Source organism: Scyliorhinus canicula, chromosome 8 (assembly GCF_902713615.1).
Source record: "Scyliorhinus canicula chromosome 8, sScyCan1.1, whole genome shotgun sequence".
Taxonomy (NCBI): Eukaryota; Metazoa; Chordata; class Chondrichthyes; order Carcharhiniformes; family Scyliorhinidae; genus Scyliorhinus; species Scyliorhinus canicula.
In genome coordinates this window covers 180,252,379-180,279,783 of record NC_052153.1, presented here as the reverse complement: position 1 = coordinate 180,279,783, position 27,405 = coordinate 180,252,379, and the positions used below count along the sequence as shown (strand labels likewise).

At 46.2% G+C, this 27,405-nt stretch overlaps 1 protein-coding gene across 9 annotated transcripts in view; it reads right to left on the bottom strand.

Annotated features, from left to right (window-relative positions):
* The window catches only part of fbxo8 (F-box protein 8), an 87,430-nt gene that overhangs the window by 14,598 nt on the left and 45,427 nt on the right, over nt 1–27,405 (bottom strand). For all 9 annotated transcript variants that reach the window (XM_038805784.1, XM_038805778.1, XM_038805776.1 and 6 more), the window contains 3 exons: nt 25,765–26,075; nt 12,458–12,584; nt 2,110–2,228 (listed from right to left, as the gene is read on the bottom strand). In XM_038805784.1, the coding sequence (XP_038661712.1) occupies nt 2,110–2,228; nt 12,458–12,584; nt 25,765–26,075 (557 nt within the window). The remainder of the gene's footprint in view (nt 1–2,109; nt 2,229–12,457; nt 12,585–25,764; nt 26,076–27,405) is intronic.

The following is a 27,405-nucleotide window of genomic DNA, read 5'->3' as shown; positions in this document are numbered from 1 at the left end:
CGTGCATGTGCATACACCATTGTATGACAGGCAAGAACAGAATCAAATTCAATGTGATGCCTCTGAGGTCATGGACCCTATTTCCTACACACTGCCAAGTCTTATGACAAGAGTAATGTCACGAAATGAGACACTGGAGTACAAATTGTGAAACTGCACCCCAGTAAGCAGAAGATGTGTAAGGAGGAAATTGGTTAGAAGGGGTGGGGGTGGAGGTGAAGAAACTAAAGGGTTATCTAGAAAGCTAAATAATAAAGCAACCTAGCTTGAATTGATAACAGGACTGGATTTAAGATTTTGTCAACTTTTATTCACAAGAAAGTTGTCAATGGATTCACAAGAAAGTTGCCAATGGAAGCTATTTTTTTCTAACAACAGATATGAGCAAGTCAAAGAAATACATGATCAACAATTTACATATTCATACAAATATGTTTTCCTTAAAATTGACTTTAAAGGAGAGTTATTACCAGATTGTGCTCGTTTTCCTGTGTTTTAAAAAAATAAAGACAATAATAATATAATAACCTTTATTAATGTCACAGGTAGACTTACATTAACACTGCAATGAAGTTACTGTGAAAAGCCGCTAGTCGCCACATTCCGGCACCTGTTCACATAGACAGAGGGAGAATTCAGAATGTCCAATTCACCTAACAGCACATCTTTCGGGACTTATGGAAGGAATCTGGAGCACCCGGAGGAAACCAATGCAGACACAGGAAGAACATGCAGACTCCGCACAGACAATGGCCCAAGCTGGGAATCGAACCTGGGACACTGGCGCTGTGAAGTAACAGTGCTACCTACTGTGCTACCATGCCGCCCCTAGTGCCGGCTTTAGTGCATTTGTTTGAGACCTCATTTTTCATTGCTTTGATTTTCACATTTTACTAAGGTCCAGAGAGCATACTTGAAAGAACACAACACGGATGGCTCAGAAAAAAGTATGGCCTAGAATCAGTTCAACAGGTTGGCAGCTTATATTTATATGTCGCTCAGTTTTATAAAAATCCAGATTCTTGGATTGCTACAGTGACTCAGAGCAACACAATGTGCAAACCTGAGATGGACGTTCAAAACACTGTAATGCTACAGATTAATCTTTCCTTTATAGAGGTGAATAAGTTATAAAACTAATATCTCACCCCAGTCACATTGTGCCAAGGCTGACCAGCTTAAGTTCTTTTCCAGCTTTTTCCTCACAATTTAGTCTTTAATGCAGGGATCAGCCTCACAATTTGTCATAAAAAAAAGTAATTCCCGAGATGTGGGAGTCACTGGCAAGGCTGCCATTCACTGCCCATCCCGAATTGCCAAGTGGGTGGTGGAGGGTCACCTTTTTGAATTTCTGTGTAGTGGTTTGCTATGACTGAGTGACTCACTAGACCATTTCAGAGAACAGATAACAATCTGTGACCAGATTGGGTACCAATTCCTATTCCACATTACAAAGTTAATTGCACCTGTTTCCACCAAAACACTGCCTGAATTCACCCTGTCTCAGCTCACCTGCTACTGAAAATCTCATTGATACATTTGTTTCTTATGGACTCAACTTTCCCAATGCACTCCTGGCAGGCCTCCAACATTCTACCTCTCATAAACTGGAGGTCATCCAAAACTCAGCTGCCCATGTTTTAACTTGCAGCAAGTCCTGCTCCCTCATCACCCCAGTGTTCATCAATCTATATTGGCTCCGGTAAAGCAATGTCTTGACTTTCAAATTCTCATCCTGATTTTCAAATCCCACAATTGCCTGGTCCCTCCCTATCTCTGTAATCTCCTCCAGAGAAACAACACTATCTCTGCTCCTCGTTTTTGTACATTCTCAATTAACTGCTTCCTAATAGCGGCCATATCTTCAGTTGCCTCGGCCTTGTTCTGGAATTCCATCCATATGCCTCTCTATCTTGCTTTCCTTCTTAAAGTTTCCTCTTTGACCAAGCTTTTGGTCATCTGACCTAATACATGGCTCGGTGTCATACTTCCTTTTACAATGTTTCTGTGAAACACCTAGAGAGGTTTCCTTAGGTTATATAACACAAGTTATTGTTAATTCTGAATAATTTCGGGTTTGAGATCAGATATATTTGTAAGAAATGTTACCTGTCATCTAAATAAATTCGAAGTTTCTTCCAATTTAGCGTCCTTGTGTAGAAAATAAACTTTGCAATTTCCTTTGGTACATTGTCCAGTATGCCTTTGCGAAAAACGTAGCCTATTCCCTATAAAGAAATACATATTCTGTAACAGATGTTTACACATTATAAAACTACAACAATTCTCTCAACAATATCAATAAATACTGGATAAAAGCAGTGGAGTTGTTTTAAGCAACATGGAACTTACACTGCAGAAGGAGGCCATTCGGGCCATCGAGTCTGCACCTGCCCTTGGAAAGAGCACCATACTTAAGCCCATGTTTTCACCTTACCCCCATAACCCGACCTAACCTTTTGGACACTAAGGGGCAATTTAGCATTGCCAATCCACCTAAACTGCACATCTTTGGACAGTGGTAGGGAACAGCACCTGGAGAAAACCCACACAGACATGGGGAGAAAATGCAACCTCTACACAATCACCTGAGGCCTGAATTGAACCTGGGACCCTGGAGCTGTGAGGCAGCAGTGCTAACCATTGTGCCACCCATCTATGAATTAAGTAAATCTAAAAGGCAGACTATGTATCCGAGATCAGCAAATTTAAATAATAATAATAATCTTTATTGTCACAAGACGGCTTACATTAACACTGCAATGAAGTTACTGTGAAAAGCCCCTAGTCGTCACATTCTGGAGCCTGTTCAGGTACACACAGAGAGAATTCAGAATGTCCAAATTACCTAACAGCATGTCTTTCAGGACTTGTGGGAGGAAATCAGAGCACCCGGAGGAAACCCACGCAGATATGGGGAGAACGTGCAGACTCCGCACAGAGTGACCCAAGCCGGGAATCAAACCCGGTTCACGGTGAAACTACAGTGCTAACCACTGTGCTAATGTGCTGCCCAAAATCAAGGCAACTTGGAGCACAGCCTTGAGACTATAACACTCACCATCCTTAGCTTCCAGGTAGAGATAATAACAATTAGGGAAAGCCTGCAAATTAGGGTGTTGCCTTGCAGTTAGCCCCAAAAATAACCCTTATATGTTCACCTGGGATGCTACCAGTGCACAAGTAGAAGCACACACGCAGATGAAAATGATAAAATGCTGTGTGGAATATGACGGCTTCTGAACTGTGGGGACCATTATGCTAAAGGAGGACAAAGCCAGGAATGAGAAATATAAAGTTATTTAAACCACTGAGGAAATACTAACTTGGCCAGAAGTAGAAATGTGTTTTGTTCCCCTGCCACTAACTTGATGCAGTGGTAGCAATGTCACCTCTGCACCAGATATTTGGATTCAAACTGACCCCAACACAATCTAGGTGGACATTTCAGTGCTACAGTCTGGGAATTATTGGAAAAGCCAATTTTCTGTATGACATATTAATCAATCTGTCTGTTCAGGTAGGTGTAAATGATCTCATGGCATTTCTTCAAAGGGTAGAGGGTTCTCCAGGTCTCCTGGCAAACATTCATGCCTCAACCAACATCACCAAATTGGATTATTCTGCTCCTTGCGATTTGTGAAATATTGCTAAGCGCAACCTGGCCACTGTATTTGCCCAAAGAACAAGTGACATCCTTCAAAAGTAATCCAGTGGCTTGATGGATTAGGGAGGCTGAAGACAAAAAGGTCTGAATTTGTTTTGCGACAGCAAATTATGTACACATTACAGCACAGAGCAGCAAAGTCACTATAGTGTGAATGGCTGGAAATGTATCTCATTTTTATGGTTTGCGGTGAGATGCAAATGCTTCTAGCCCATGTGTAATGGCTGAAATTATCGAAGTATTATGAGATGAATGCAGTTGGGCTGATTTTTTGAATCTAAATCTAACAGCCACCTGGTCTAACTGGGTACTGACTTTCCAGTTACCCCATGATAAAAGGAACAGAATACAAACCGTACCGAACTATCAGTGAAACGCGAGGTGTGGGGTTGGATGAGGAAGACAAAGTTAGAAAGAGGGCGATGGATGGGCAGAGAAGACAAGGGGCAGGCAGAGAGGGCGAGGGATGGGGGCAGAGGATGTCGGCTATGGGAGAAGAGTGATCTGGCATGGGAGAATGGGGGTCCAGTTTGCAAAAGGGCTTGCTGGTCAGGAGTGGGCAAGCTTGGGGGGTTGGGAAAGAGTTTGGGAAAGAGTTTCCTGTGGTCACTCTCAACCAACTGCAATGCGAGTCCCACAGCATGCCTCCAGGTGAGTGCAGTGTCCAATTTGACATGTCAGGACAGCCAGGCTTGGGTTTTTGGGAATCGGTACACAGAGTAGAGTTAGGAAGAAATGCACCTGCTCCTCCTCCTCCCACTCCACCCTCAAATGTGCTAAATCTGTATGGCCAGAAACATAATTCACCATTAGCTTAACTCAGAAGCGGCCAATTAGCCTGGCTGCAGGGTAGCTGTTTTCTCCCTGGGCAGACCCCCCACCCCTGAACGTTTAGCTGGGAAGGGCAAAGGGACCACTGAAAAAAAATAAATCATGGGGATGAGTTTCTGGGTTATATATGAAGGAGAGGGATGATCCAAAGACGTGCAGTTTAGGTGAATTGGCCATGATAAATTGCCCTTCGTGACCAAAAAGGTTAGGAGGGGTTATTGGGTTACAGGGATAAGGTGGAAGTGAGGGCGAAAGTGGGTCGGTGCAGACTAGATGGGCCGAATGGCCTCCTTCTGCACTGTATATTCTATGTTCTATGATTGGAATACAATGATGCCTGGACTCGGGAGTGGTTGGAGAGCATACATGACCAAGGATCCAGCTAAATTATGACAAGGTTCAAACCTCATAGGGATATCTTTCGAAATAACATGACCAAGAGGCCAATGTGGTTGAACTCAAGGATTCCAGCACTTGGCCAACTGGACCATCAGCAACATGGCTAGTGATCGTATGAAATAGGAGTCTGGCATGCACACTTCAATTCTCCATTTTGATATGAATGATGTTGAGAGAAGGCACCGTCACAGCTTTGCTCCTGAACACTTGCAGTGCTGTTGCTGGGGCCTGAGACAGATACTCCATGATGCAATAATCAGTTTCATTAATAGAGTGGAATTTTTCATCTTGGGATTAAGTGTGACGATGGATGGGTTTTGTGATAAATTTCCCGGGAACTCACGCCAATTTCATGCTCAGAAGTTAAATCATGCCAGAAGCTTTCTGAGTGACATGGTGGGGCAGGAACGGATTCAAACCAAGGGATAGCTCCAGGAGGCCCACCAGCTCACCACCTTGGGTGGTGGTGGCAAATGTCAAGATGTGGGAGATATAAGGAACTAGGGTCCAGAAAAGGGGGTCCAAAACTTAGCAGACAATTACACATCAATGGCATTGTCCTGGTCTTGTCTGTGTGTGTGCGTGTCTGTCCATGAGAAAATGGGAATCTTGGAACAGAGAAAAGGATGTCAGCAGCCATGAGACAGGTAATGAACTCTCCTCCAAAAAGGTCACCCAGCCAAGTCATGAAGGAAACTGAACCAGATTACAGACTTTCGAAAAGGGCTCCAAAGGAACGTGATTTACAGAAGGGAATTGGACTACAAAAAGTGTGGAAGTGATGTTACAGTGTATAGGGCCTCAATCAGAACCCATCATATTGTACTCAGTTTTAGGTACTGAATTTCAAGAGGGATATATTGCTCTTGGTACAGTGTAGGTTCACCAGAATTCTTAGAGGGCTTCAAGCATTAAATTATTCAAGTCTTCAAATTTGAAATCATGCAATCATGTCGTACCATCTTTTCTCTATCAACTAGAAAATCAAATTTATTGTTAAACATTAACAGTTTCTACGGGGATCGTGTAACACATTTTCAAGGCAGCGAATTCCAAATACAACAAAAGTGAAAAACATTTCCCTCAAATCCCCTCTAAACCTTTCACCTCCTACCCTAATTCTATGTTCCCTCCTAATGAACCCCTCAACCAGGGGCTCAGGGTCTTCCTCTCCATCTATCTGGATCCTTAATTGTTATATATATATATATATATTATATATACACACACACACTTCAATTAGGTCTCCCCTCGATGTGTTTTGTTCCAAAGAAAACAACCCTGCCTGTCCAATCTCTCGTCATTACTAAAAGTCTCCAATTCAGGCAACATTTTTGCAAGTCTGCTCTATACCCTCGCTAGTGCAATCACAACTTTCCTAAAATGAGGTGGCCAGAAACTGCATGTAGCAGGTCTAATTATGGTTTGATATGCTAGCTATCCAACATAATCTCCCAGCCCCTATATTCTACATCTCGGCTAATAAAGGCAAGTAATCCATTCATTCTTGGCCACTTTACCCAATCACCTTAAGGGATTGGTGGGCGGGGACATGCACTTTTTCTTGATCTTAATCTTAAAAAGGATTCACTTCAGCCTGGTCAGTTTGTATTTTCTTAATACATAAAGTTCCTTACAGTATGGCGAGTCAGGGTTTGATAAAGCCCAATTGGGAAGGTGGGGGGAATTTCGACAGCATGTTTTAGTCTGGAAATCATCACTCATTAAGATTCAAAAATAGATTGCATTTTGGTTGCTGTAAAAATTATGCTCTGGTGTGAAAGGTAATCAGATACAATATGATAATATCAGTGTCTGGGCAGGTTGAATCGACTGATAGTTCCACAGCAATTCTTTCAGCAGCAATGTACTTGCAAAATTGCTTGTGCTGATATAAAGTTCTCCATGGAACACTTAAAAGATCTCACCAACTGGCTCAAATGCTTGTGGTTACTTTCTGGTTGATTACCATCAGCTTATTTTTATTTCACCTAAAATTTAAACAAATTACAAAGCACAATTGCTGAACTTTCCTTTACTTCAATATTAATTCATCCACAGTTCTAGTTTTATTAAGGCGCACATTATTGTCCAGTATAACCTCTGATCGAAATTTGGTCCAGAAAGGATTTCTTTCCTCTCGGAGGCATGGAACAATGGAAAAACCTAAAGCCTTCAAGTGGCCTGGCATTTCTATCACAAGAATGCGACAAATATTGGCCACTGCATTAGACTTGATGAATTGGGGTTAAAGCTATCTTTTAAAAGATCAGGATAGCAAGACACAACATGGAATACGAATCACTGCCTTATGTGGTATTGCAAAACAGGCTAACAAGGGGGGGGGGGAAACACACATAGGCCAGAAACAGAAATTGCCAAATAAAGCCCTGGCTGAAATGCCAGTAAAGTCAACATAGAAACTCATCACCGCTATATGGACTTTGTGATTACCCACTCAGTAGTTAACACTTTTACACAAAGAACAAGACTATTTTACACAAAGAACAGAACTAACTTCTTGATGGAAGTGTTCAATTTTGCAGCAGGCTGAATGATAAACAAAGAGACCATCAGATGCCATAATGGGCTAATAGTTGATCAGACAAGTTTCAGAGGCCAATGGATCTTCATTGAATTACACTGGACAAACAGGATTATCCTGTTTATTCCTATTCACGAGTTTAGGTTTAGATGGGGCAATACAACTCAGGCCATGTGTGGGCATACACCCATGACTGAGTGCTAGCAGAACTGGTATAAAAGAAGGACCATCGGAATAGATCATCAGTGACAGTCTGGGTATGCCCTCACACAACCAATGCAAGAAGAGGAGGCACTGAGTTTCGAGAAGAAGGTATCCATATCGAGTGATTGTAGCCTGGCCACCCTAAGTGCGGGCAATAAGTGCTCAACTGTGAGCCTGAGTAATATTATTTGTGAGTAATATTGTAGATTGTAAGAGTTACAGTAAAATAATCAGCATTGTGAATAAAATTGGGTAAAACCAAACTTGTTCCTATCCTTTGTTCATCTCATAAGTAAGGACATCTGAGTAAACATTTTAATAATAAACTTGTCAAAGTGTCTGATAATTCAATATCTATAATCTAAAAATTATTTCTATTGGACAGTGCACAGTTGTGTTTGTAACTGTCTTCTTTAGACAGAGAAGGAACCAGCTCATGTTGGCTGGAATGAGGGGGTGGGGGAACAGGAACACAATTTTCTTTTGCTAAAGTCAAATCTTCCTGTGCAAGTGAACAACAAGCCAAAGTACAAAAATGAATACCATAAAATGTAAATTATAGCAATAGAGAGCAGTTAGCACCATTATAATTTCTGGCGGTCAGCAATCTGAGTGCTCTAGTCCAGGCATTGTCAAAATCAATTGTCAAAGTCGGGTGCGTCGCGGGCGGGTGTTGGGAGGGTCGCGGAGCCGCCGGCGCGGTGCTCCCAATCGCGCGCAGCAGCCGGCTTTCAATAACGCCGGCTGCAAGCGGCCTTCAAAATGGGCACGCATATATTTAAAAAATGCCGCCACATTGTGCATGCATGCCCACTCATCGGTGCACATGCGCAAAACTCTGCGCATGTGCACCGATGAGCGGGCACGCATGCGCAGTGCGGCCGCAATTTTTTCATCCGGTCATTTCTTTTACAAGTTCGGGGGAGTTTTTATTTGATAACATTTTTACAGGAAAAAAATGCAGAAACTGAAAATGTTATCATCCTCTAGAAATTGGAGGTTCACCACATTTCACCTAAACATTACAAGAGAAAATAGTGGGTTGCGCAGGTCAGCCGGCGTGGGCCGCGAAGGTCGGCTGGCATGGGTCATTAAGTCAGCCGGCTGGGGCCGCGAAGGTCGGCCAGCATGGGTCGTGAAGGTCGGCCGGCGTGGGTCGAGAAGGTCGGCCGGGTTGGGTTCCGAAGTTTGACTGGTTGGTAAAAAGGGGTCCCCGGAAAAAAAGTTTGAAAAACATTGCTCTAGTCAGAGTATTAAACCTCTCGGGTTGTAAACCACTCTGCAAGTCAAGTAGATTAATTTCCTATGATGAAAGCCTTCTGTGCAGAAAAAGCTCGTTAATTTACTATTCCTTTACTCCAATGCACCGTGCAGCTTATATTGGCTGTCCTACAGGACAAACAATGTCCAATTAGGGCATCTTAATTGGCATTATCTATACGTAGGCATTTCAACATCTCCTAATGCACCACTGGTTTAATCCACCAATCGCACCAGTAGTTCTTGCTGATAGTTAAAGAATAAAGTTGTACTTTCAGTGGCTAACCACTTCCTCTCCCGTACCAGCACAAGGGGTATAAACAAAACTCTGCCTCATTCAACACCACACCTTTCCGTAAAGGTCAAACCTTCAATACCACAACCACCACATTTTGGAAGGGCTGTTTACCCACATACTGGCTCATGAATTCAAGTGGCGCAGTTTCAGTTCCTGGTTGAGTGGTACATGGCATCATTTTGGAATCCTGGAAGTTTCTGTCTTTGGCTGGAGTGTGACCCAGATATAGGATAAAGACAAATATCAGAAACAAGTTGATATGGAGGAAGGAGCAGTGCTCCGAAAGCTAGTGATTCAAAACAAACCTGTTGGATTTCAACCTGGCGTGGTAAGACTTCTTACCAGAAACAAGTTAACTCCATTTAAGATTAAATTGTTGTGTTTTTTCTCTTTTCCACAAAATAATCAGGGGTCTCAGATACAGAACGATCGTTTATTGACCAACACGTTAGGAGAACCCAGTTTCTGACATAGACCTCTGGAGCTGACTCTGCCCATGTAAACAATCAGGTGACATTTATACAGAGTGTGGTTAAGTAGGTAAGAATATTGTTTACATTGGCTTAGAACATAGAACATAGAACAGTACAGAACAGGCCCTTCGGCCCTCAATGTTGTGCCGAGCCATGATCACCCTACTCAAACCCACGTATCCACCCTATACCCGCAACCCAACAACCCCCCCTTAACCTTACCTTTATTAGGACACTACGGGCAATTTAGCATGGCCAATCCACCTAACCCGCACATCTTTGGACTGTGGGAGGAAACCGGAGCACCCGGAGGAAACCCACGCACACAGGGGGAGGACGTGCAGACTCCACACAGACAGTGACCCAGCCGGGAATCGAACCTGGGACCTTGGAGCTGTGAAGCATTTATGCTAACCACCATGCTACCCTGCTACCCTAATTAGGTCTGATTTAAATTTTACTTTAAATAAGTTACATTTCTGCACCCAGCAAGAGTGAGTGTTAGCTACCCTTCATTTTCCTATGGACTCCTCCCTAACTTCCCTTCTTGGTGCTAGACCTGATAGATGTGCCTGGTCCTTAGGTTGAGTTCGAAAAACATGTTTGTTAATCTTTATGGTGTCTGCAGTAGATTGCGTCTCAAGAATGAGCTGTTTAAGGTCACCAAAATCTGGTTTAACTGGAACATGTTGACCCTCATACTAACTGCTGTAGATGGTGCCACGTCAGCTTTTAGTTGACATCTTTATGAAAATTTACTTTTATTGCTTTAGTATACTGTACTACATTATATAGATTCAGAATCCCCAAGAATAAGTGCTATTTGCCCTAATAGATTGTTGTTAATAAATCCTAACCATTTGTCTTCCCACAACAAAATTGAAAGTGCTGGGAAATGTCAGCAGGTCTGGCAGCATTGGTAACGTATTGAGTCCAAAATGACACTTTCTCCAAGAAGAGTCAGATTGGTTTTGAAACATTAACTCAGTTTTCCTCTTTTCTCATCAGCTCTTTTCTCTCTCTACAGATGCTGCCAGACCTTCTGCGTTTTTCCAGCATTTTCCCTTTTGCTAATTCAGTTTTTCTCTGCAAGTGTGACAGAAAAAGCTACAAAATTGTGACTGACAGTTAAGTACTGACTGTGGCCTATAATAATAAGCAAGCCATCATTTAGTCAACATTTATTTTACACTGGGACTGGGCACAGGAAATGAAGAATTTTGCACAAAATATATACTTTTCTCCTGCAGAGGGAGCAATACATATATGGTCATTGGCAAAATACAGTATGAGGAGGAGGCATCAATCTAAAGAAATACTTAAAATGACTAAGCTTCTTTGACTTCTTGGCTGTTCAGTTCAACTTATCCAGTTATGGACATTTAAAAACTACATATGCAATTATGAGCTTCGCAAATCTCAGAATGCAATTTTTCATTACTCCTCTGAGGGAAACAAGAATTTTAAGCTATAAATTGTACAATAAATGAATAAGTGGCATATTACAAGAGCTGAAATGCATTTTTACTGCCATTTTCATGCTGTAAAATGTTTATTAAACATAAATTTTTACTTTAAACAGCATTCATGAAATCAAGACGTCACAGAAAATAAATATTTTTTCAGTAATAAACTAAAGAGCCCATTTGTTAGGGCACTTTCTGCACCTAGAAGGTACATTTAACCTGATATTACAGGACTATTTTTACCAAGGAAATGAGCCGAGCAAATTGAGTGGCAGGAGTAATTCCTAGCCTGGAATGGGCAGGTGCTAAACAGACCGGATATTGGGACCAGTCTTACACAAAAGGCATTCTCACACAGTTCATCAGCAAAGGGAATTTTGCTGCTGTGTCAGCAGGCAGGTAAAGAGAGAAGGGAAAGCAGTCGGGAGGGTGGGCTACAATTAAAATACTTGATCCATAAGGGGCTGAATGGGAGTAGAACAGTGTTTGGCACTGCAGTGAACTCCAAAGGAGCACTCCTGCATCTCCTGGCTCCACAAGTCACCACTTATTTTTATGACAGGAACCATCACCTGGCCCTCAAGTGACACAAGACAGACCACCTGCAGAGCATGGGCAAGATTTTCAAATGGCGGAGGTTCCCACCTCCTCAACCAAAGAGTCAGCCGGGGTGCAGTCCCATACAGATGAGGAGTGTAGTCCTTTCAGCACTAGCGGCCAGGACAGGGACTACAAGCAGTCTCCAAGTTCAAAGACTCAAGCCCAGGACCAGGTAAGTGCAGATGTACTCATGGCAGGGAGACGCATTGCTCGCTCCACTTAAAATTGCAGACAGACTAAAAGGTACATGGTAAGGTTACCTGGGGAATTTTATAGCCCCCAAATTCCCCTTACCCTGTCTGACAAGCTGATGGCAGGGGATTGTAAATTTGTGCCCCCTGCTTACCTGACTAAAGCTGGCTTCTTCAGGACAGCTGAATTTTGCCAAGGGGACCTTAAAGAAATGGTATGTCCTTTATTGGTAGATGGAAAAGGTTTGTTTCAGGCTGGAGCCCTGGATTTTTCTGCCTTTACCAGTCTGTTGTGTAACATTTCTAGCGTAGAACATTTTGCACCTCAAAATTAGGCCACCGAGTGTCTAGGCCATTATATGAGCCTCAATTAAATAACAGAATACATACAAACCAACAATGTTCTGGCAGTTTATCACCATTCAAGTGCAAGGGATGCTATTGATTATAAATAGCAATATTAACAAATGCCACCATAAAGTTTTACACTGTCTCGCAACATAGACATACAATGTTTAATTACCTCATGAGGATTAGCATTGAAAGTAAGGCTGCCTTCATCTAGTTGCATGTAGAGTTTCCTGTAGTTAAAATTTGAAGGATGGTCTCTATAGTATATGGAACAGTGACCCCACGTGGATTTGCACAACCTGAAACAAAATCCATGCTGCCTGTTGGTATTTTATCAACACTTGCCTTTTACTCATCACCTTTATATAGTCTTATTAAGTAGAGTTCCCGGTCTGAATTTGCACAGGTTCTATATGCTAATATAGAGATGCAAATATTTCATAAATCTTCATTAGAATGAATGGAAATCCATGTAATGTTAACAGGTTTCATTGCAATAAGGCTGGTTTGCCTTCATTTTTACTCATATCTTTAGTAACATTCAAGACTTAGATGCATTATAGTTGACTCATTCACTAAGGTATTCCTCTGAATGCTATCTTGGATTATAGATGGAAAAACCCACCCTGGACTGATACTTTGATGACCAATATTGTACAATAAAATATTGTACCAAAATAAAAAAACTGAAACTCTTCAAATTTTCTATAAAGCTTAACTTTCAATTATGTGGTTCTGTAATTTTGATTTTCATAGCTAGGCAAATAATTTCACAAGTATTGCATGAACCAATTACATGATCCTTTAAAATACTCAACTTTCAACTGATGCATTTTCATTTGTGCATTTAAAGTTACAAATCAAAACTTTATGTGGACATAAAACATTTAATAACAGCAATCTAAAGCTAATCTCATTACACAAAGTCACAACAGACACATGGGCCTGATTTTAACCCTATTGGAAGTAGGTGGGTGGGTTTGAATGGGTTAGATATTATTGCCGCCATGGCAGGTGTAAGGAGTCAGGCACATTTAAAAAATAGCTGGAACGGAACAGTAACAGTGAGAGCGAGGAGAGCGGTAGGGACACAGTGAAAGAGAGCGAGAAGAGCGGTGGGGACACAGTGAAAGAGCGCGAGGAGAGCGGCGGGGACACAGTGAAAGAGCGCGAGGAGAGCGGCGGGGACACAGTGAAAGAGCCCGAGGAGAGCGGCGGGGACACAGTGAAAGAGCCCGAGGAGAGCGGCGGGGACACAGTGAAAGAGCCCGAGGAGAGCGGCGGGGACACAGTGAGAGCGAGGAGAGCGGTGGGGTCACAGTGAGAGCAAGGAGAGCGACAGGGACACAGTGAGAGCGAGGAGAGCAGCGAGGACACAGTGAGAGCGAGGAGAGCGGCAGGGACACAGTGAAAGAGCACGATGAGAGTGGCGGTGACACAGCTGCCGGAGAAGCAGCCTTCAGATTTTCGGCGGGAGTAGTGGCCAGGGGTCTGTCGGGAAGGAACGTTTACATCTTTAAAAACTTACCTTGAAGACTGACATCACAGCAAAACAGTGACATGATTAGCTGGCAAGGAAAGTGCTCCAAATAGCAGTAGCTGGGAGAAATTCAACGCTTCGTGTGTTGGTAAGTATTGTGATTGGTAAGTAAAATCTTTATTCCTTTCACTTATTCATTAGTTGATATTATATTTGTAATCAGTTAAGGTAAAGTGTAAAAATGGCAGGAGATCCCAGACCCGTGTTATGCTCCTCGTGCTCAATGTGGGAGTTCAGGGACGCAGCCGATGCCTCTGACTCCTTCATGTGCGGGAAGTGTGTCCAGCTGCATGCTCTTGTTAGACCGCATGACGGCTCTGGAGCTGCGGATGGACTCACTTTGGAGCATCCGCGATGCTGAGGAGGTCGTGGATAGCACGTTTAATGAGTTGGTCACACCGCAGATTAGGATTGGTGAGGGAGACAGGGAATGGGTGACCAAAAGGTAGAGAAAGAGCAGGACGGCAATGCAGGTGTCCCGTGCGGTCGTCTCCCTCCAAAACAGGTATACCGTTTTGGATATTGTTGGGGGAGATGACTCACCAGGGGAAGGCAGTAGTAGCCAGGCTCATGGCACCGTGGCTGGCTCTGCTGCACAGAAGGGCGGGAAAAAGACTGGCAGGGCTATAGTCAAAGGGGATTCAATCGTAAGGGGAGTAGACAGGCGTTTCTGTGGTCGAAAACGAGACACCCGAATGGTATATTGCCTCCCGGGTGCACGGGTCAGGGATGTCTCAGATCGGCTGCAAGACATACTGAAGGGGGAGGGTGAACAACCAGTTGTCGTGGTGCATATAGGCACCAACGATATAGGTAAAAAACAGGATGAGGTCCTACAATCAGAATTTTGGGAGTTAGGAGATAAGTTAAAAAGTAGGACCTCAAAAAGGTAGTAATCTCAGGATTGCTACCAGTGTCACGAGACAGTCAGAGTAGAAATTCAAGAATAGTCAGAATGAATACGTGGCTTGAGAGATGGTGCAGGAGGGAGGGGTTCAGATTTTTGGGACATTCGATCCGGTTCTGGAGGTGGTGGGACAATTACAAATTGGTTGGGAAGGCAGATGAACTTAGGGCTTGGATTAGTACCTGGGAATATGGTATTGGTATTACTGAGACTTGGTTGAAGGAAGGGCAAGACATAGAACATAGAACAGTACAGCACAGAACAGGCCCTTCGGCCCTCGATGTTGTGCCGAGCAATGATCACCCTACTTAAACCCACGTAACCCATATACCCGTAACCCAACAATCCCCCCATTAACCTTACACTACGGGCAATTTAGCATGGCCAATCCACCTAACCCGCACATCTTTGGACTGTGGGAGGAAACCGGAGCACCCGGAGGAAACCCACGCACACACGGGGAGAACGTGCAGACTCCACACAGACAGTGACCCAGCCGTGAATCGAACCTAGGACCCTGGAGCTGTGAAGCATTGATGCTAACCACCATGCTACCATGACTGGCAACTAAATATCCCAGGGCATAGATACTTCAGGAGGGATAGAGAGGGGGGTAAAAGGGGTGGAGGAGTTGCATTACTGATCAGAGATGATATCACAGCTTTGATTAAGGAGGGCACGATGGGACTTCCGGTGGCGGCGATGACGTAGGAAGCCGCACATTTGGGAGCTCCCGTTTCAAACGGACTTTTCGGCTCTTTTTAGAGCCCAAAACGGAAAAGTTTTCGACGTCTCCCGGTGGGAGAAGGTGTGCTGATCGACTTTCTCCGCAGTTCATGACTCGAACTCGGAGTGGAAAGGGGGAAAAAACGGCAGCAGCTCCCCAGAAAAAACGGGGGAAGGAATCCAAAATGGCGGCCGGCGGAGTTCCAGAGGTGTGGAAGCAATGGGCCCAGGAGCAACAAGCTGCTCTCCTGCGCTGCTTTGCAGATTTCAAGGCTGAGGTACTGAGCTCTCTGCAGGAAACGAACAAAAGGCTCTCGGAGATTCAGACGACCCAGGGTGCTGCCATCAAGGCGTTGCAGACGCAGGCCACTGAACGAGAGGAGGAGACCGTGGTCCTCGTGAGTAAGGTGGAGGGGCACGAGGCACTCCACAAGAAGTGGCAGGACCGCTTCGAGGAGCTTGATCACCGCATGAGGCGGAAAAGTCTGCGGATCTTGGGCCTTGCGGAGGGGCTGGAGGGGTCGGACCTGAAAACCTACGTGGCTACGATGCTGAACTCGCTAGTGGGGGCCGGGTCTTTCCATCTGCCCCTGGAGCTGGAGGGAGCCCACAGGGTACTCGCCAGGAGGCCTAAGGAGAATGAACCCCCGCGTGCGGTGCTGGTGAGGTTCCACCGGTTCAGTGATCGGGAGTGTGTGCTGCGCTGGGCCAAGAAGGCGAAGAGCAGCAACTGGGAGAATGGGGTAGTATGGATCTACCAGGATTGGAGTGTGGAGGTGGCTAAGCGGCGGTCCGGGTTTAATCGGACAAAAGAGGTGCTTTACAAGAAGAAGATAAAGTTCGGAATGTTGCAGCCTGCGCGCCTGTGGGTAACTTATTCGGACCGGCATTATTATTTTGATTCCCAGGAGGAGGCGTGGGCCTTTGTGCGGACGGAGAAACTGGACTTGAACTAGGGGTTGGGGGTTGCGGGGTCGGTTGTAATACTTTATTGCTGGTTTCTGCTGTTGCTGTGTCCTTTTTTTTCCTGTACTTTTGCAATTTTGATATGGTTATTTATGGGGGTGTTGTTCTGTTTTTTTGCTGTGGGGCATTGTTTGAGTTTTGTATCTTGCGGGGAGGGTTGGGGGGGGTTGCTGTATTCTATGTCGGGTTGGGGGTATGGAGTGGGGCTGGTATTTGGGAGCTGTGTCAGAAGGGTGTGGTGGGGCAGTGCGAAAGCGCGGGCTTTCCTCTGGTTTCCCACGCTGCGGGGCTGGCGGGTGGAGACGATGACGGGGGGAGGTGGGGCCTTAACTAGTTCTTCCCCGTGCTGGAGCGGTGCCTGGAGGAGGGATAGGATGGGGGATGATCCCACTTTGCGAGGGGTCGGGTTATTGGCGGGAGTTTCCGGGGTCAGCAGAAGTTAGCTGACCCACGGAAGTACAATGGAGGACGGTTCACGGCTAGGACGGTTCCTAGCCTGGGGGGGGGGGGGGGGGGGGGGGGGGGGGAAAGGGGAATACCGGGTTGCTGCTGGCAGGGTCAGGAAGGAGCTGATGGGGATTGGGGGGACAGGGGTGAGGTGTTGTCGCTATGGGGACTGGGTCGGGCGGGGGGTGCTGGCCTGGGGCGGGCAGTCGACGGGCTATGGCTAGTCGACGGGGGAGGGGGGCGGGACGCCCTCTGATCCGGTTGGTCACCTGGAATGCGAGAGGATTGAATGGGCCGCTGAAGCGGTCGAGGGTACTTGCTCATCTGAGGGGGCTAAAGGCAGATGTGGCAATGCTTCAGGAGACCCACCTGAAGGTGGCGGACCAGGTCCGTCTGAGGAAGGGGTGGGTGGGGCAGGTTTTCCACTCTGGGTTGGATGTGAAGAACCGGGGAGTGGCGATTTTGGTGGGGAAACATGTGTCGTTTGAGGCATCGGAGGTGGTGGCGGATAAGGGGGGGTAGGTATGTTATGGTTAGGGGCAGGCTACAAGGAGAGAAGGTGGTACTTGCTAGTGTGTATGCCCCAAATTGGGACGATGCAGGCTTTATGAGGCATATGTTGGGACGGATCCCGGATCTAGAGGCAGGAGGTCTGATCATGGGGGGGGGGGGAAGCGGGGACTTCAATACGGTGTTGGATCCTTCACTGGATCGGTCCAGCTCTAGGACGGGTAGGAGGCCGGCGGCGGCCAAGGTACTGAGAGGGTTTATGGACCAGATGGGTGGGGTGGATCCATGCAGGTTTGTGAGGCCGAGGGCACGGGAATACTCTTTCTTCTCCCACGTACATAGGGTCTACTCTCGGATAGACTTCTTCGTGGTGAGTAGGGGACTGATTCCGAGAGTGGAGGAGGCCGAGTATTCGGCCATTGCAATCTCCGATCACGCTCCGCATTGGATAGAGTTGGAGATGGGGGAGGTGCGGGACCAGCGCCCGTTGTGGCGGTTGGATGTGGGGTTGTTGGCGGAGGAGGAGGTGTGTAGGAGGGTCCGGGCAAGTATTGAGGGGTACCTCGAGGTGATTCGTGGGGAGCTGATATCCATCTGGGCACACAGGGAGAGGAGCGAGAGGGAGAGACTGGTGGGAAAGATGCTGGAGGTAGACAGGAGGTACGCAGAGGCACCAGAGGAGGGACTGTTGGGGGAGAGGCGCAGCCTGCAGGCTAAATTTGATTTGCTGACCACTAGAAAGGCAGAGGCACAGTGGAGGAAGGCACAAGGGGCAGTGTACGAACATGGTGAAAAGGCGAGTAGGATGCTGGCTCATCAGCTCCGCAAGCGGGATGCGGCTAAGGAAATTGCTGGAGTGAGAGACAAGAGTGGGAATGTGGTGCGGAAGGGGGTAGAGGTGAATGAGGTCTTCAAGGACTTTTACGGGGAACTGTACCGGTCGGAGCCAACGGTGGAGAGGAGGGGAATGGAGAGGTTCCTCGACGGGCTATCTTTCCCGAAGGTGCAGGTGGAGGGGTTGGGGGCGCCGATTGAGCTGGAGGAGCTGGTTAAGGGATCGGGCAGATGCAGTCAGGGAAGGCACCGGGGCCGGATGGGTTCCCGGTGGAATTTTATAAAAAGTTTGTGGACCTAGTGGGCCCCTTGCTGGTGCGGACACTTAAATGAGGCGTGGGAAGGGGGGACTTTGCCCCCGACGATGTCGCGGGCGCTGATCTCGTTAATCTTAAAGAGGGACAAGGACCCCCAGCAGTGTGGTTCATACAGGCCCATATCTCTCCTCAACGTAGATGCCAAGGTGCTGGCAAAAATCCTGGCCACCAGGATAGAGGACAGTGTGCCAGGGGTTGTACACGAGGACCAGACAGGTTTTGTGAAGGGAAGGCAGCTGAACACGAATGTGCGGAGATTGTTGAATGTCATCATGATGTCGGCGATTGAGGGGGAGGCTGAGATAGTGGTGGCGCTGGATGCGGGAAGGCCTTCGATAGAGTGGAGTGGGGGTACTTATGGGAGGTGTTGGGGAGTTTGGATTTGGTGAAGGGTTTATTAGATGGGTGAGGCTGCTATATGAGGCCCCGATGGCGTGCGTGGCCACGAATGGGAGGAGGTCGGAGTACTTCCGGCTTTACCGAGGGACCAGGCAGGGTTGCCCCCTGTCCCCCTTGTTGTTTGCATTGGCTATCGAGCCGCTGGCGATGGCGTTGAGGGATTCAGAGAGGTGGAGAGGTTTGGTGCGAGGTGGGGAGGAACATTGGGTGTCGTTGTATGCCGATGACCTGTTACTGTATGTGGCGGACCCGGTGGGAGGGATGCCGGGGGTGATGGAGCTGCTAGCTGAGTTTGGGACCTTTTCAGGTTATAAACTAAATTTAGGCAAGAGTGAGGTGTTTGTGGTGCACCCTGTAGACCAGGAAGGAAGGAATTGGTAGGCTCCCGCTTAGGCGGGCAGGGGAGAGTTTTAGGTACCTGGGGGTGCAGGTGGCCAGGGACTGGGGGACTCTTCACAAACATAATTTCACCAGGCTTGTAGATCAGATGGAGGAGGCGTTCAAGAGGTGGGACATGCTGCCATTGTCGTTGGCGGGGAGGGTGCAGTCCGTAAAAATGACGGTGCTTCCGAGGTTCTTGTTCCTCTTTCAGTGCCTGCCCATCTTCATCCCCAGGGCCTTCTTTAGGAGAGTGACTAGCAGTATCTTGAGCTTTGTGTGGGCACATGGGACTCCGAGAGTGAAGAGGGTTTTCCTGGAACGAGGGAGGGATAGAGGCGGGCTGGCGCTGCCCAACCTTTTGGGGTACTATTGGGCGGCCAATGTGTCAATGGTGCGTAAATGGGTGATGGAGGGGGGAGGGGCGGCGTGGAAAAGAATGGAGATGGCATCATGTAGAGGTACGAGCCTGGGTGCCATGGTAACGGCGCCGTTGCCGCTCTCCCCTAAGAGGTATACCACGAGCCCGGTGGTGGCGGCGACCCTAAGAATCTGGGGACAGTGGAGACGGCACAGGGGGGAAACAGGGGGCTCGATGGAGGCTCCATTGGGTGGCAATCATCGGTTCATCCCGGGGAACAAGGATGGGGGATTTAGGGGGTGGCAAAGGGTGGGCATCAGTAAATTGAGGGACCTGTTTATTGGCGGGAGGTTTGTGGGCCTGGGGGAACTGGAAGATAAATTTGGGCTTCCCAAGGGAACATGTTCAGATACTTGCAGGTAAAGGCGTTTGCTAGGCGACAGGTAGAGGGATTCCCTTTGCTGCCCTCGCGGGGGACGATGGACAGAGTGCTTTCGGGGGTGTGGGTCAGAGAGGGGAAGGTGTCTGACATCTATAAGGTAATGGAGGAGGTGGAGGAGTCGTCAGTGGAGGAGCTGAAGGCTAAATGGGAGGGGGAACTTGGGGAGTAGATAGAGGACGGGACTTGGGCGGATGGCTTGGAGAGAGTCAACTCTTCCTCTTCATGTGTGAGGCTTCGTCTCATCCAATTTAAGGTGCTGCACCGGGCCCACATGTCCGGGACTAGGATGAGTAGGTTCTTTGGGGGTGAGGACAGGATAGTCCAGCGAATCATGCCCATATGTTCTGGGCATGCCCAGCACTGGAACAATTCTGGAAGGGGGTGGCGGGGACGGTGTCGAGGGCGGTTGGATCCAGGGTCAAACCAGGGTGGGGACTCACGAGTTTCGGAGTTGCGGTGGAGCCGGGAGTGCAAGAGGTGAAAGAGGCCGGTGTCCTGGCCTTTGCGTCCATAGTAGCCCGGCGGAGGATCTTGCTGCAGTGGAAGGATGCGAGGCCCTCAAGTGTGGAGACCTGGGTCAATGACATGGCGGGATTTATAAAGTTGGAAAGGGTCAAATTTGCCCTGAGTGGATTAGTACAAGGGTTCTATAAACGGTGGGAGCCTTTTCTGGACTTCCTGACTCAAAGATAGGTATCTTGGTCAATAGCAGCAGCAACCCCGGGGGGGGGGGGGCTCCTTACTATAGTTTCTATTTTTTTTTTCGCTACGGTTATGTAACCTAACATTGTGTTAATTTAAGTTGTTGTTAATATGTTGGGTTGTTCATTGAGGAGGGGCGAAGGTTCATGACTGTTGTCATTATTGTTATTGTTGGTATTTTAGTATGGTTTGATGTTGTTGTATAAATTCAAAATTTTTCAATAAAAATTATTTTTTAAAAAAGGAGGGCACGATGGAGGATTCGAGCACTGAGGCAACATGGGTAGAGCTAAGAAATAGGAAGGTGCAGTAACATTGTTGGGACTTTACTACAGGCCTCCCAAAAGCGAGCGTGAAGTAGAGGTACAAATATGTAGACAGATTATAGAAAGATGTACGAGCAATAGGGTGGTCGTGATAGGAGATTTTAACTTCCCCAACATTGACTGGGACTCATGTAGTGTTGGAGACGTAGATGGAGCAGAATTTGTAAGGAGCATCCAGGAGAGTTTTTTAGAGCAGTATGTAAATAGTCCACTCGGGAAGGGGCCATACTGGACCTGGTATTGGGGAATGATCCCGGCCAGGTGGTTGAAGTTTCAGTCGGTGGTTCATTTGGGAATAGTGATCACAATTCAGTAAGTTTTAGAATACTCATGGACAAAGACGAGAGTGGTCCGAAAGGAAGAGTGCTAAATTGGGGGAAAGGCCAAGTACAACAAAATTTGGCAGGAGCTAGGGAATGTGGATTGGGAGCAGCTGTTTAAGGGTAAATCCACATTTCAAATGTGGGAGTCTTTAAAGGAAAGGTTGATTAGAGTGCAGGACAGACATTTCCCTGTGAAAATGAGGGATAGAAATGGCAAGATTAGGGAACCATGGATGATGGGTGGAATTGTGAGACTAGCTAAGATGAAAAAGGAAGCATACATAAGATCGAGGTGACTTAAAACGGATGAAGCTTTGGAGGAATATCGGGAAAGTAGGACAAATCTCAAACGCGCAATAAATAGGGCTAAAAGAGGTCATGAAATATCTTTGGCTAACAGGGTTAAGGAAATCCCAAAGCCTTTTATTCGTATATAAGGAGCAAGAGAGTAACTAGAGAAAGGATTGGCCCACTCATAGAAAAAAGAGGGAATGTATGCGTGGAGTCAGATGAAATGGGTGAGATTCTTAATGAGTACTTTGCATCGCTATTCACCAAGGAGATGGACAGGACGGATGTTGAGGCTCGGGATGGATGTTTCAATGCTCTAGGTCAAGTCGGCATAAGGAAGGGGGAAGTTCTGGACATTCTAAAAGACATTAAGGTGGACAAGTCCCCAGGTCCGGATGGGCTCTATCCCAGGTTACTGAGGGAAGCGAGGGACGAAATAGCTGGGGCCTTAACAGATATCTTTGCAGCATCCTTGAGCACGGGTGAGGTCCCGGAGGACTGTAGAATTGCTAATGTTGTCCCTTTGTTTAAGAAGGGTAGCAGGGATAATCCAGGGAATTATAGGCCTGTGAGCTTGACGTCAGTGGTAGGAAAACTGTTGGAGAAGATACTGAGGGATAGGATCTATTCACATTTGGAAGAAAATAGACTTATCAGTGATAAGCAGCATGGTTTTGTGGAGGGCAGGTCATGCCTTACAAACCTAATAGAAGTCTTTGAGGAAGTGACAAAGTTAATTGATGAGGGAAGGGCTGTAGATGCCATATACATGGACTTCAGTAAGGCATTTGATAAAGTTTCCCATGGCAGGTTGATGGAAAAAGTGAAGTTGTATGGGGTTCAGGGTGTACTAGCTAGATGGATAAAGAACTGGCTGGGCAACAGGAGACAGAAAGTAGTGGTGGAAGGGAGTGTCTCAAAATGGAGAAAGGTGACTAGTGGTGTTCCACAGGGATCCGTGCTCGGACCACTGTTTTTTGTGATATACATAAATGATCTGGACGAAGGTATAGGTGGTCTGATTAGCAAGTTTGCAGATGATACTAAGATTGGTGGAGTTGCAGATAGCGAGGAGGACTGTCAGAGAATACAGCAAACTATAGATAGATTGGAGAGTTGGGCAGAGAAATGGCAGATGGAGTTCAATCCAGGCAAATGCAAGGTGATGCATTTCGGAAGATCTAATTCAAGAGCGGACTATACAGTAAATGGAAGAGTCCTGGGGAAAATTGATGTACAGAGAGATCTGAGAGTTCAGGTCCATTGTACCCTGAAGGTGGCAACGCAGGTCGATAGATGGTCAAGAAGCCATACAGCATGCTTGCCTTCATTGGACGGGGTATTGAGTACAAGAGTCGGCAGGTCATGTTACAGTTGTATAGGACTTTAGTTAGGCCACATTTGGAATACTGTGTGCAGTTCTCGTCGCCACATTACCAGAAGGATGTGGATGCTTTAGAGAGGATGCAGAGGAGGTTCACCAGGATGTTGCCTGGTATGGAGGGTGCTAGCTATGAAGAAAGGTTGAGTAGATTAGGATTGTTTTTGTTGGAAAGACGGAGGTTGAGGGGGGACCTGATTGAGGTCTACAAAATTATGAGAGGTATGGACAGGGTGGATAGCAACAAGCTTTTTCCAAGAGTGGGGGTGTCAATTACAAGGGGTCACGATTTCAAGGTGAGAGGGGGAAAGTTTAAGGGAGATGTGCGTGGAAAGTTTTTTACGCAGAGGGTGGTGGGTGCCTGGAACGCTTTGCCAGCGGAGGTGGTAGAGGCGGGCACGATAGCATCATTTCAGATGCATCTAGACAGATATATGAAAGGGCGGGGAATAGAGGGAAATAGATCCTTGGAAAATAGGGGACAGGTTTAGATAAAGGATCTGAATCGGCGCTGACTGGGAGGGCCGAAGGGCCTGTTCCTGTACTGTAATTTTCTTTGTTCTTTGTTTGTGTTCTTTGTTCTAACTGCCACACATGCCTTCTGCCATCTGTTTTTTCAGGTTTGCAGATACCAGAGCATTTAAATGTTCCACCAACCATAATGATTAATTATAATAATCTTTATTAGTGTCACAAGTAGGTTTACATTGACACTGCAATGGAATTACTGTGACAATCCCCTAGTCACCTGTTCGGGTACACTGAGGAGAATTCAGAATGTCTAATTCACTGAACAAGCACGTATTTCGGGACTTGTGGGAGGAAACTGGAGCACCTGGAGGAAAACCACACAGACACGGGGAGAACGTTCAGACTCCGCACAGACAAGCCGGGAATCAAACCCGGGTCTCTGCCGTTGTGACAAACAGTGCTAACCACTGTGCTATCATGGCACTCCAGCAGCACCAATTTGAAATTTGCTGCTACAGTTGCACGTGTTTCCCAGGGCGTCAGTGGCAGTGACACGAGGCGAGAGCTTCCAGATTGCCAGGGTAAGTGCCTCCTTCATCACTCCTTGTGGGCCAGGAGTAATCTTTCACAAAGACCTAGCAAGAACACCTCTGTCTTGTTCCAGCTCCAAATGTGAGTGTCCTCACCATAATCCCCATGCTCGATCAAAAGCCTCCCTCTCATCCTCAGTAACTTCCTCCTTCCATGCCAAATCATACTCTCTTTTGCTTCCCTGGAGTCGGGAACACTCTCCTGCCACTGGGTTTTCCTTCTGTGTACTTGCTGAGGGCAAGAATCTACAAAATATTCCTCAGGCTCTGCTGTTAAGTTTGGCTGGGCTTCAGAGTCCTGGACCTTGTCAGGTTCTTCAGCCATTAGGGTTTGCCTTCATCTGCATCCTGTCTTTAAATATCAATGCCCATCAGTTGAATTTGCCTTCTTTCGTGCTGTCAGCTTCTGTTATTCTATTGCAATTGCCTTTGATTTTTTAAAAAAGTTTGCTTTGACATTAACAATAAACTAGCCTAACAGAGACATGTTTCTTTAGAGTAGCTTTATTCCAGCCGTTACTTCTCATTTTGTCCCCACTGTAACCCATAGGGTTTACAAGACACATACCGAATTGCAATACTGCAGAATACTGCATTCCTAAAAAGTTCTTAAATGTTACTTCAAAAATAGGATGATTTCCTCTGGTACCTTGCTGTAGTGGTTACTTTTCATGTTCAGGCTGAATCCTTTCACTTCATGGAGGCTTTAAGGGAATTAAATACTCAACATTCAAATAGACACATTCCACCAAGGAATCAAGTGTAGTGATTCAGGGTAGAAACTGGAGTTTGCTCCAGGGACTGCCAGACCTATTTTGATATATAGGCCAGGAATGGAAACCTGGACGCTTTGTCGACTTTGTGGCCACATATGTGACACAAATACTAATTGAGCTCGTCAGGGGGATGACCGCCAATGTACTGGCACAGTGGAGCCAAATCTGATTAGACACAGACCATCTGCTGTACTTGTGTTTGCAATCAATGAATCTTTAGACTGAGGAATAACCCTCTTCATAATCTCTATAGCAACATTAGTAGGAACAGTTTGGGAAAGTAGAATTCTACTGTATGGTAACTGAATATGTGGTTGTTTATATTGCTAATTGTTTAGGCAGAAGAGATAATTTCATTGAAATGCATGCAAAAGGTTAACCTGATATAGCATGAGGGAACAGTTGAGTGGCAGATACAACAAAGATTATTCTGGCAAGTTATAAAAGGTTATAATTCTCATGTGAAAGCAATTTCTCTGAAATGATTGGGCTGGTCTAATTTTTTTTTACCAGTTGTAAAATTTTTGTTGTCACGTATATACTGTTGGTAGTTAGGACACACTGATTACATCTAAGATTATTAATATTGCTCACTTTTAAACACACTTCAGAAAAATCAGAGAACTTGTTCTTGTTTTACAGAAGAATTTTTCCAGAACTTTGACTGCAAACATTAAACTGACTTCAATCTGCTGTACTGCACTTTACAAAACTATTCTTCAATTTCTAGCAACAAAGCTTCAAGTTTGCACATGGGCAGAGCTGTGAGTGACAGCATAGAATGGCACTTACCCTTGCCAGAGGACATCATCGTTAGCCAAGTCCTGCCAGACACACGAGGCCAAACAAAGGTCAGTCGCATTCAGGTACGAGAGAATGGTTAAGCTAAGCTCTGGGGGCAATAGTTCCAAGTCTGGAAATCCGTGCTCTTCCTTCGACCTTCCGACTCTGAGAACGTGATAGATGTCAATCCCAACCTGGGCATGCCTGCGACTTGCAGCAGCGAGTCTCCTGTCATGTTCTCCAAGGTAATAGCCTTCCTCACTGTATCTTCGGTGTTGCAACTGCTGATTCCTTACAACTCGCCACAGCCCCTGACCCATCTGCAAATGTGAAACACAAATAGTAAAAAGTAAAGTCACCACAGTCCCAGATGACCATTAGCTTTCCCTCCTTTGAGGGGGAGAACTGACTGGTGATAATTTAACCTGAAGATCACCACACCTTTGGCAAGGGGGAAGGTTCAGAAGGCGGGCCTTCATTAATAACCTCAACTAGTGTAGGAATTGAACCTGCGCTGTTGGCATGGGTTGACAAACCAACTGTCCAATCAACAGAGCTAAACGCAAATAGGGCATTGATGAAAACAATTAGTCAACCAACAAGATGCTGTCTCAGCTGTATTATAGGTTGCGGGGAGGTGAGCAGTACTCAGTTAAGTGATTGAATCGAGGCATATTTATTATATACTGTTCCTTCGAGAGCACAGCATATGCTTGTTAAACACCTGGTGTAACATCAAATCTACAGACTCAGGATCAGTTAGAACGGGATGCTGGCTGTCAGCTGTTTATTAGAGATGTCTGCACTTTAAAAAGTTATCACACATACTGATTAAAGATATGCATGTTGTGATCAGGTGTTGCATTCCATATTTCAGTGTTTTTCAAACTTTTTTCCCGGGGCCATCCTTCGGGACCCAACCCGGCCGACCTTCGCGACCCACGCCGGCCGACCTTCGCGGCCCATGCCAGCAGACCTTCGTGGCCCACCATTTTCTCTTACTTTGTTTGTTGCTGACAAAAATGGATGAAATGGTTTTGGGTTCCTTTGGCCCCAATTGTCCATACAAACTTGAAAAAAAATGGCTGCGACCATATTAAAAAAACATGCGGCCTCACTGCGCATGCTTGCCCGATCATCGGTGCGCATGCGCACCGATGATCGGGCACGCATGCGCAGTGCGGCCCAAGTTTTAAAAATCTGTTCCTGGCCATTTTGAAGGCTGCACGCAGCCGGCATTGTTAAAAGCCGGCTTCTGCGGCTGTTGCGCGCGGATTTGCACGATCAGGAGTGCTGCGACGAACGGCTTCGCGAACCTCCCGACACTCGCCCGCGACCCACCCCGGAGATTGACAATGCCTGACCTATTTGGGACTTCAGTTACAAAACGTAACTCCTCAGCAGGCGTAATTGAAGTGAATAAACTGAAATGAGAGCTCTTCCCAACAGCTTGGTGAAATACACCTTGTAATGCAATACTAACTACTACCTCAAAGACTAGAAAATTGTTGGTTTGACTCCAAATCGGTGTTGAGTTGTCTGAACGTCAGCAAGATGTACTGCCCTTTAGTTATCAAGTCATGTCTGCCGGACAATGTTCGATGTTTGGTGGGGACATGGTCAGCTGCCAACAATCAGTGTCTAAACAAA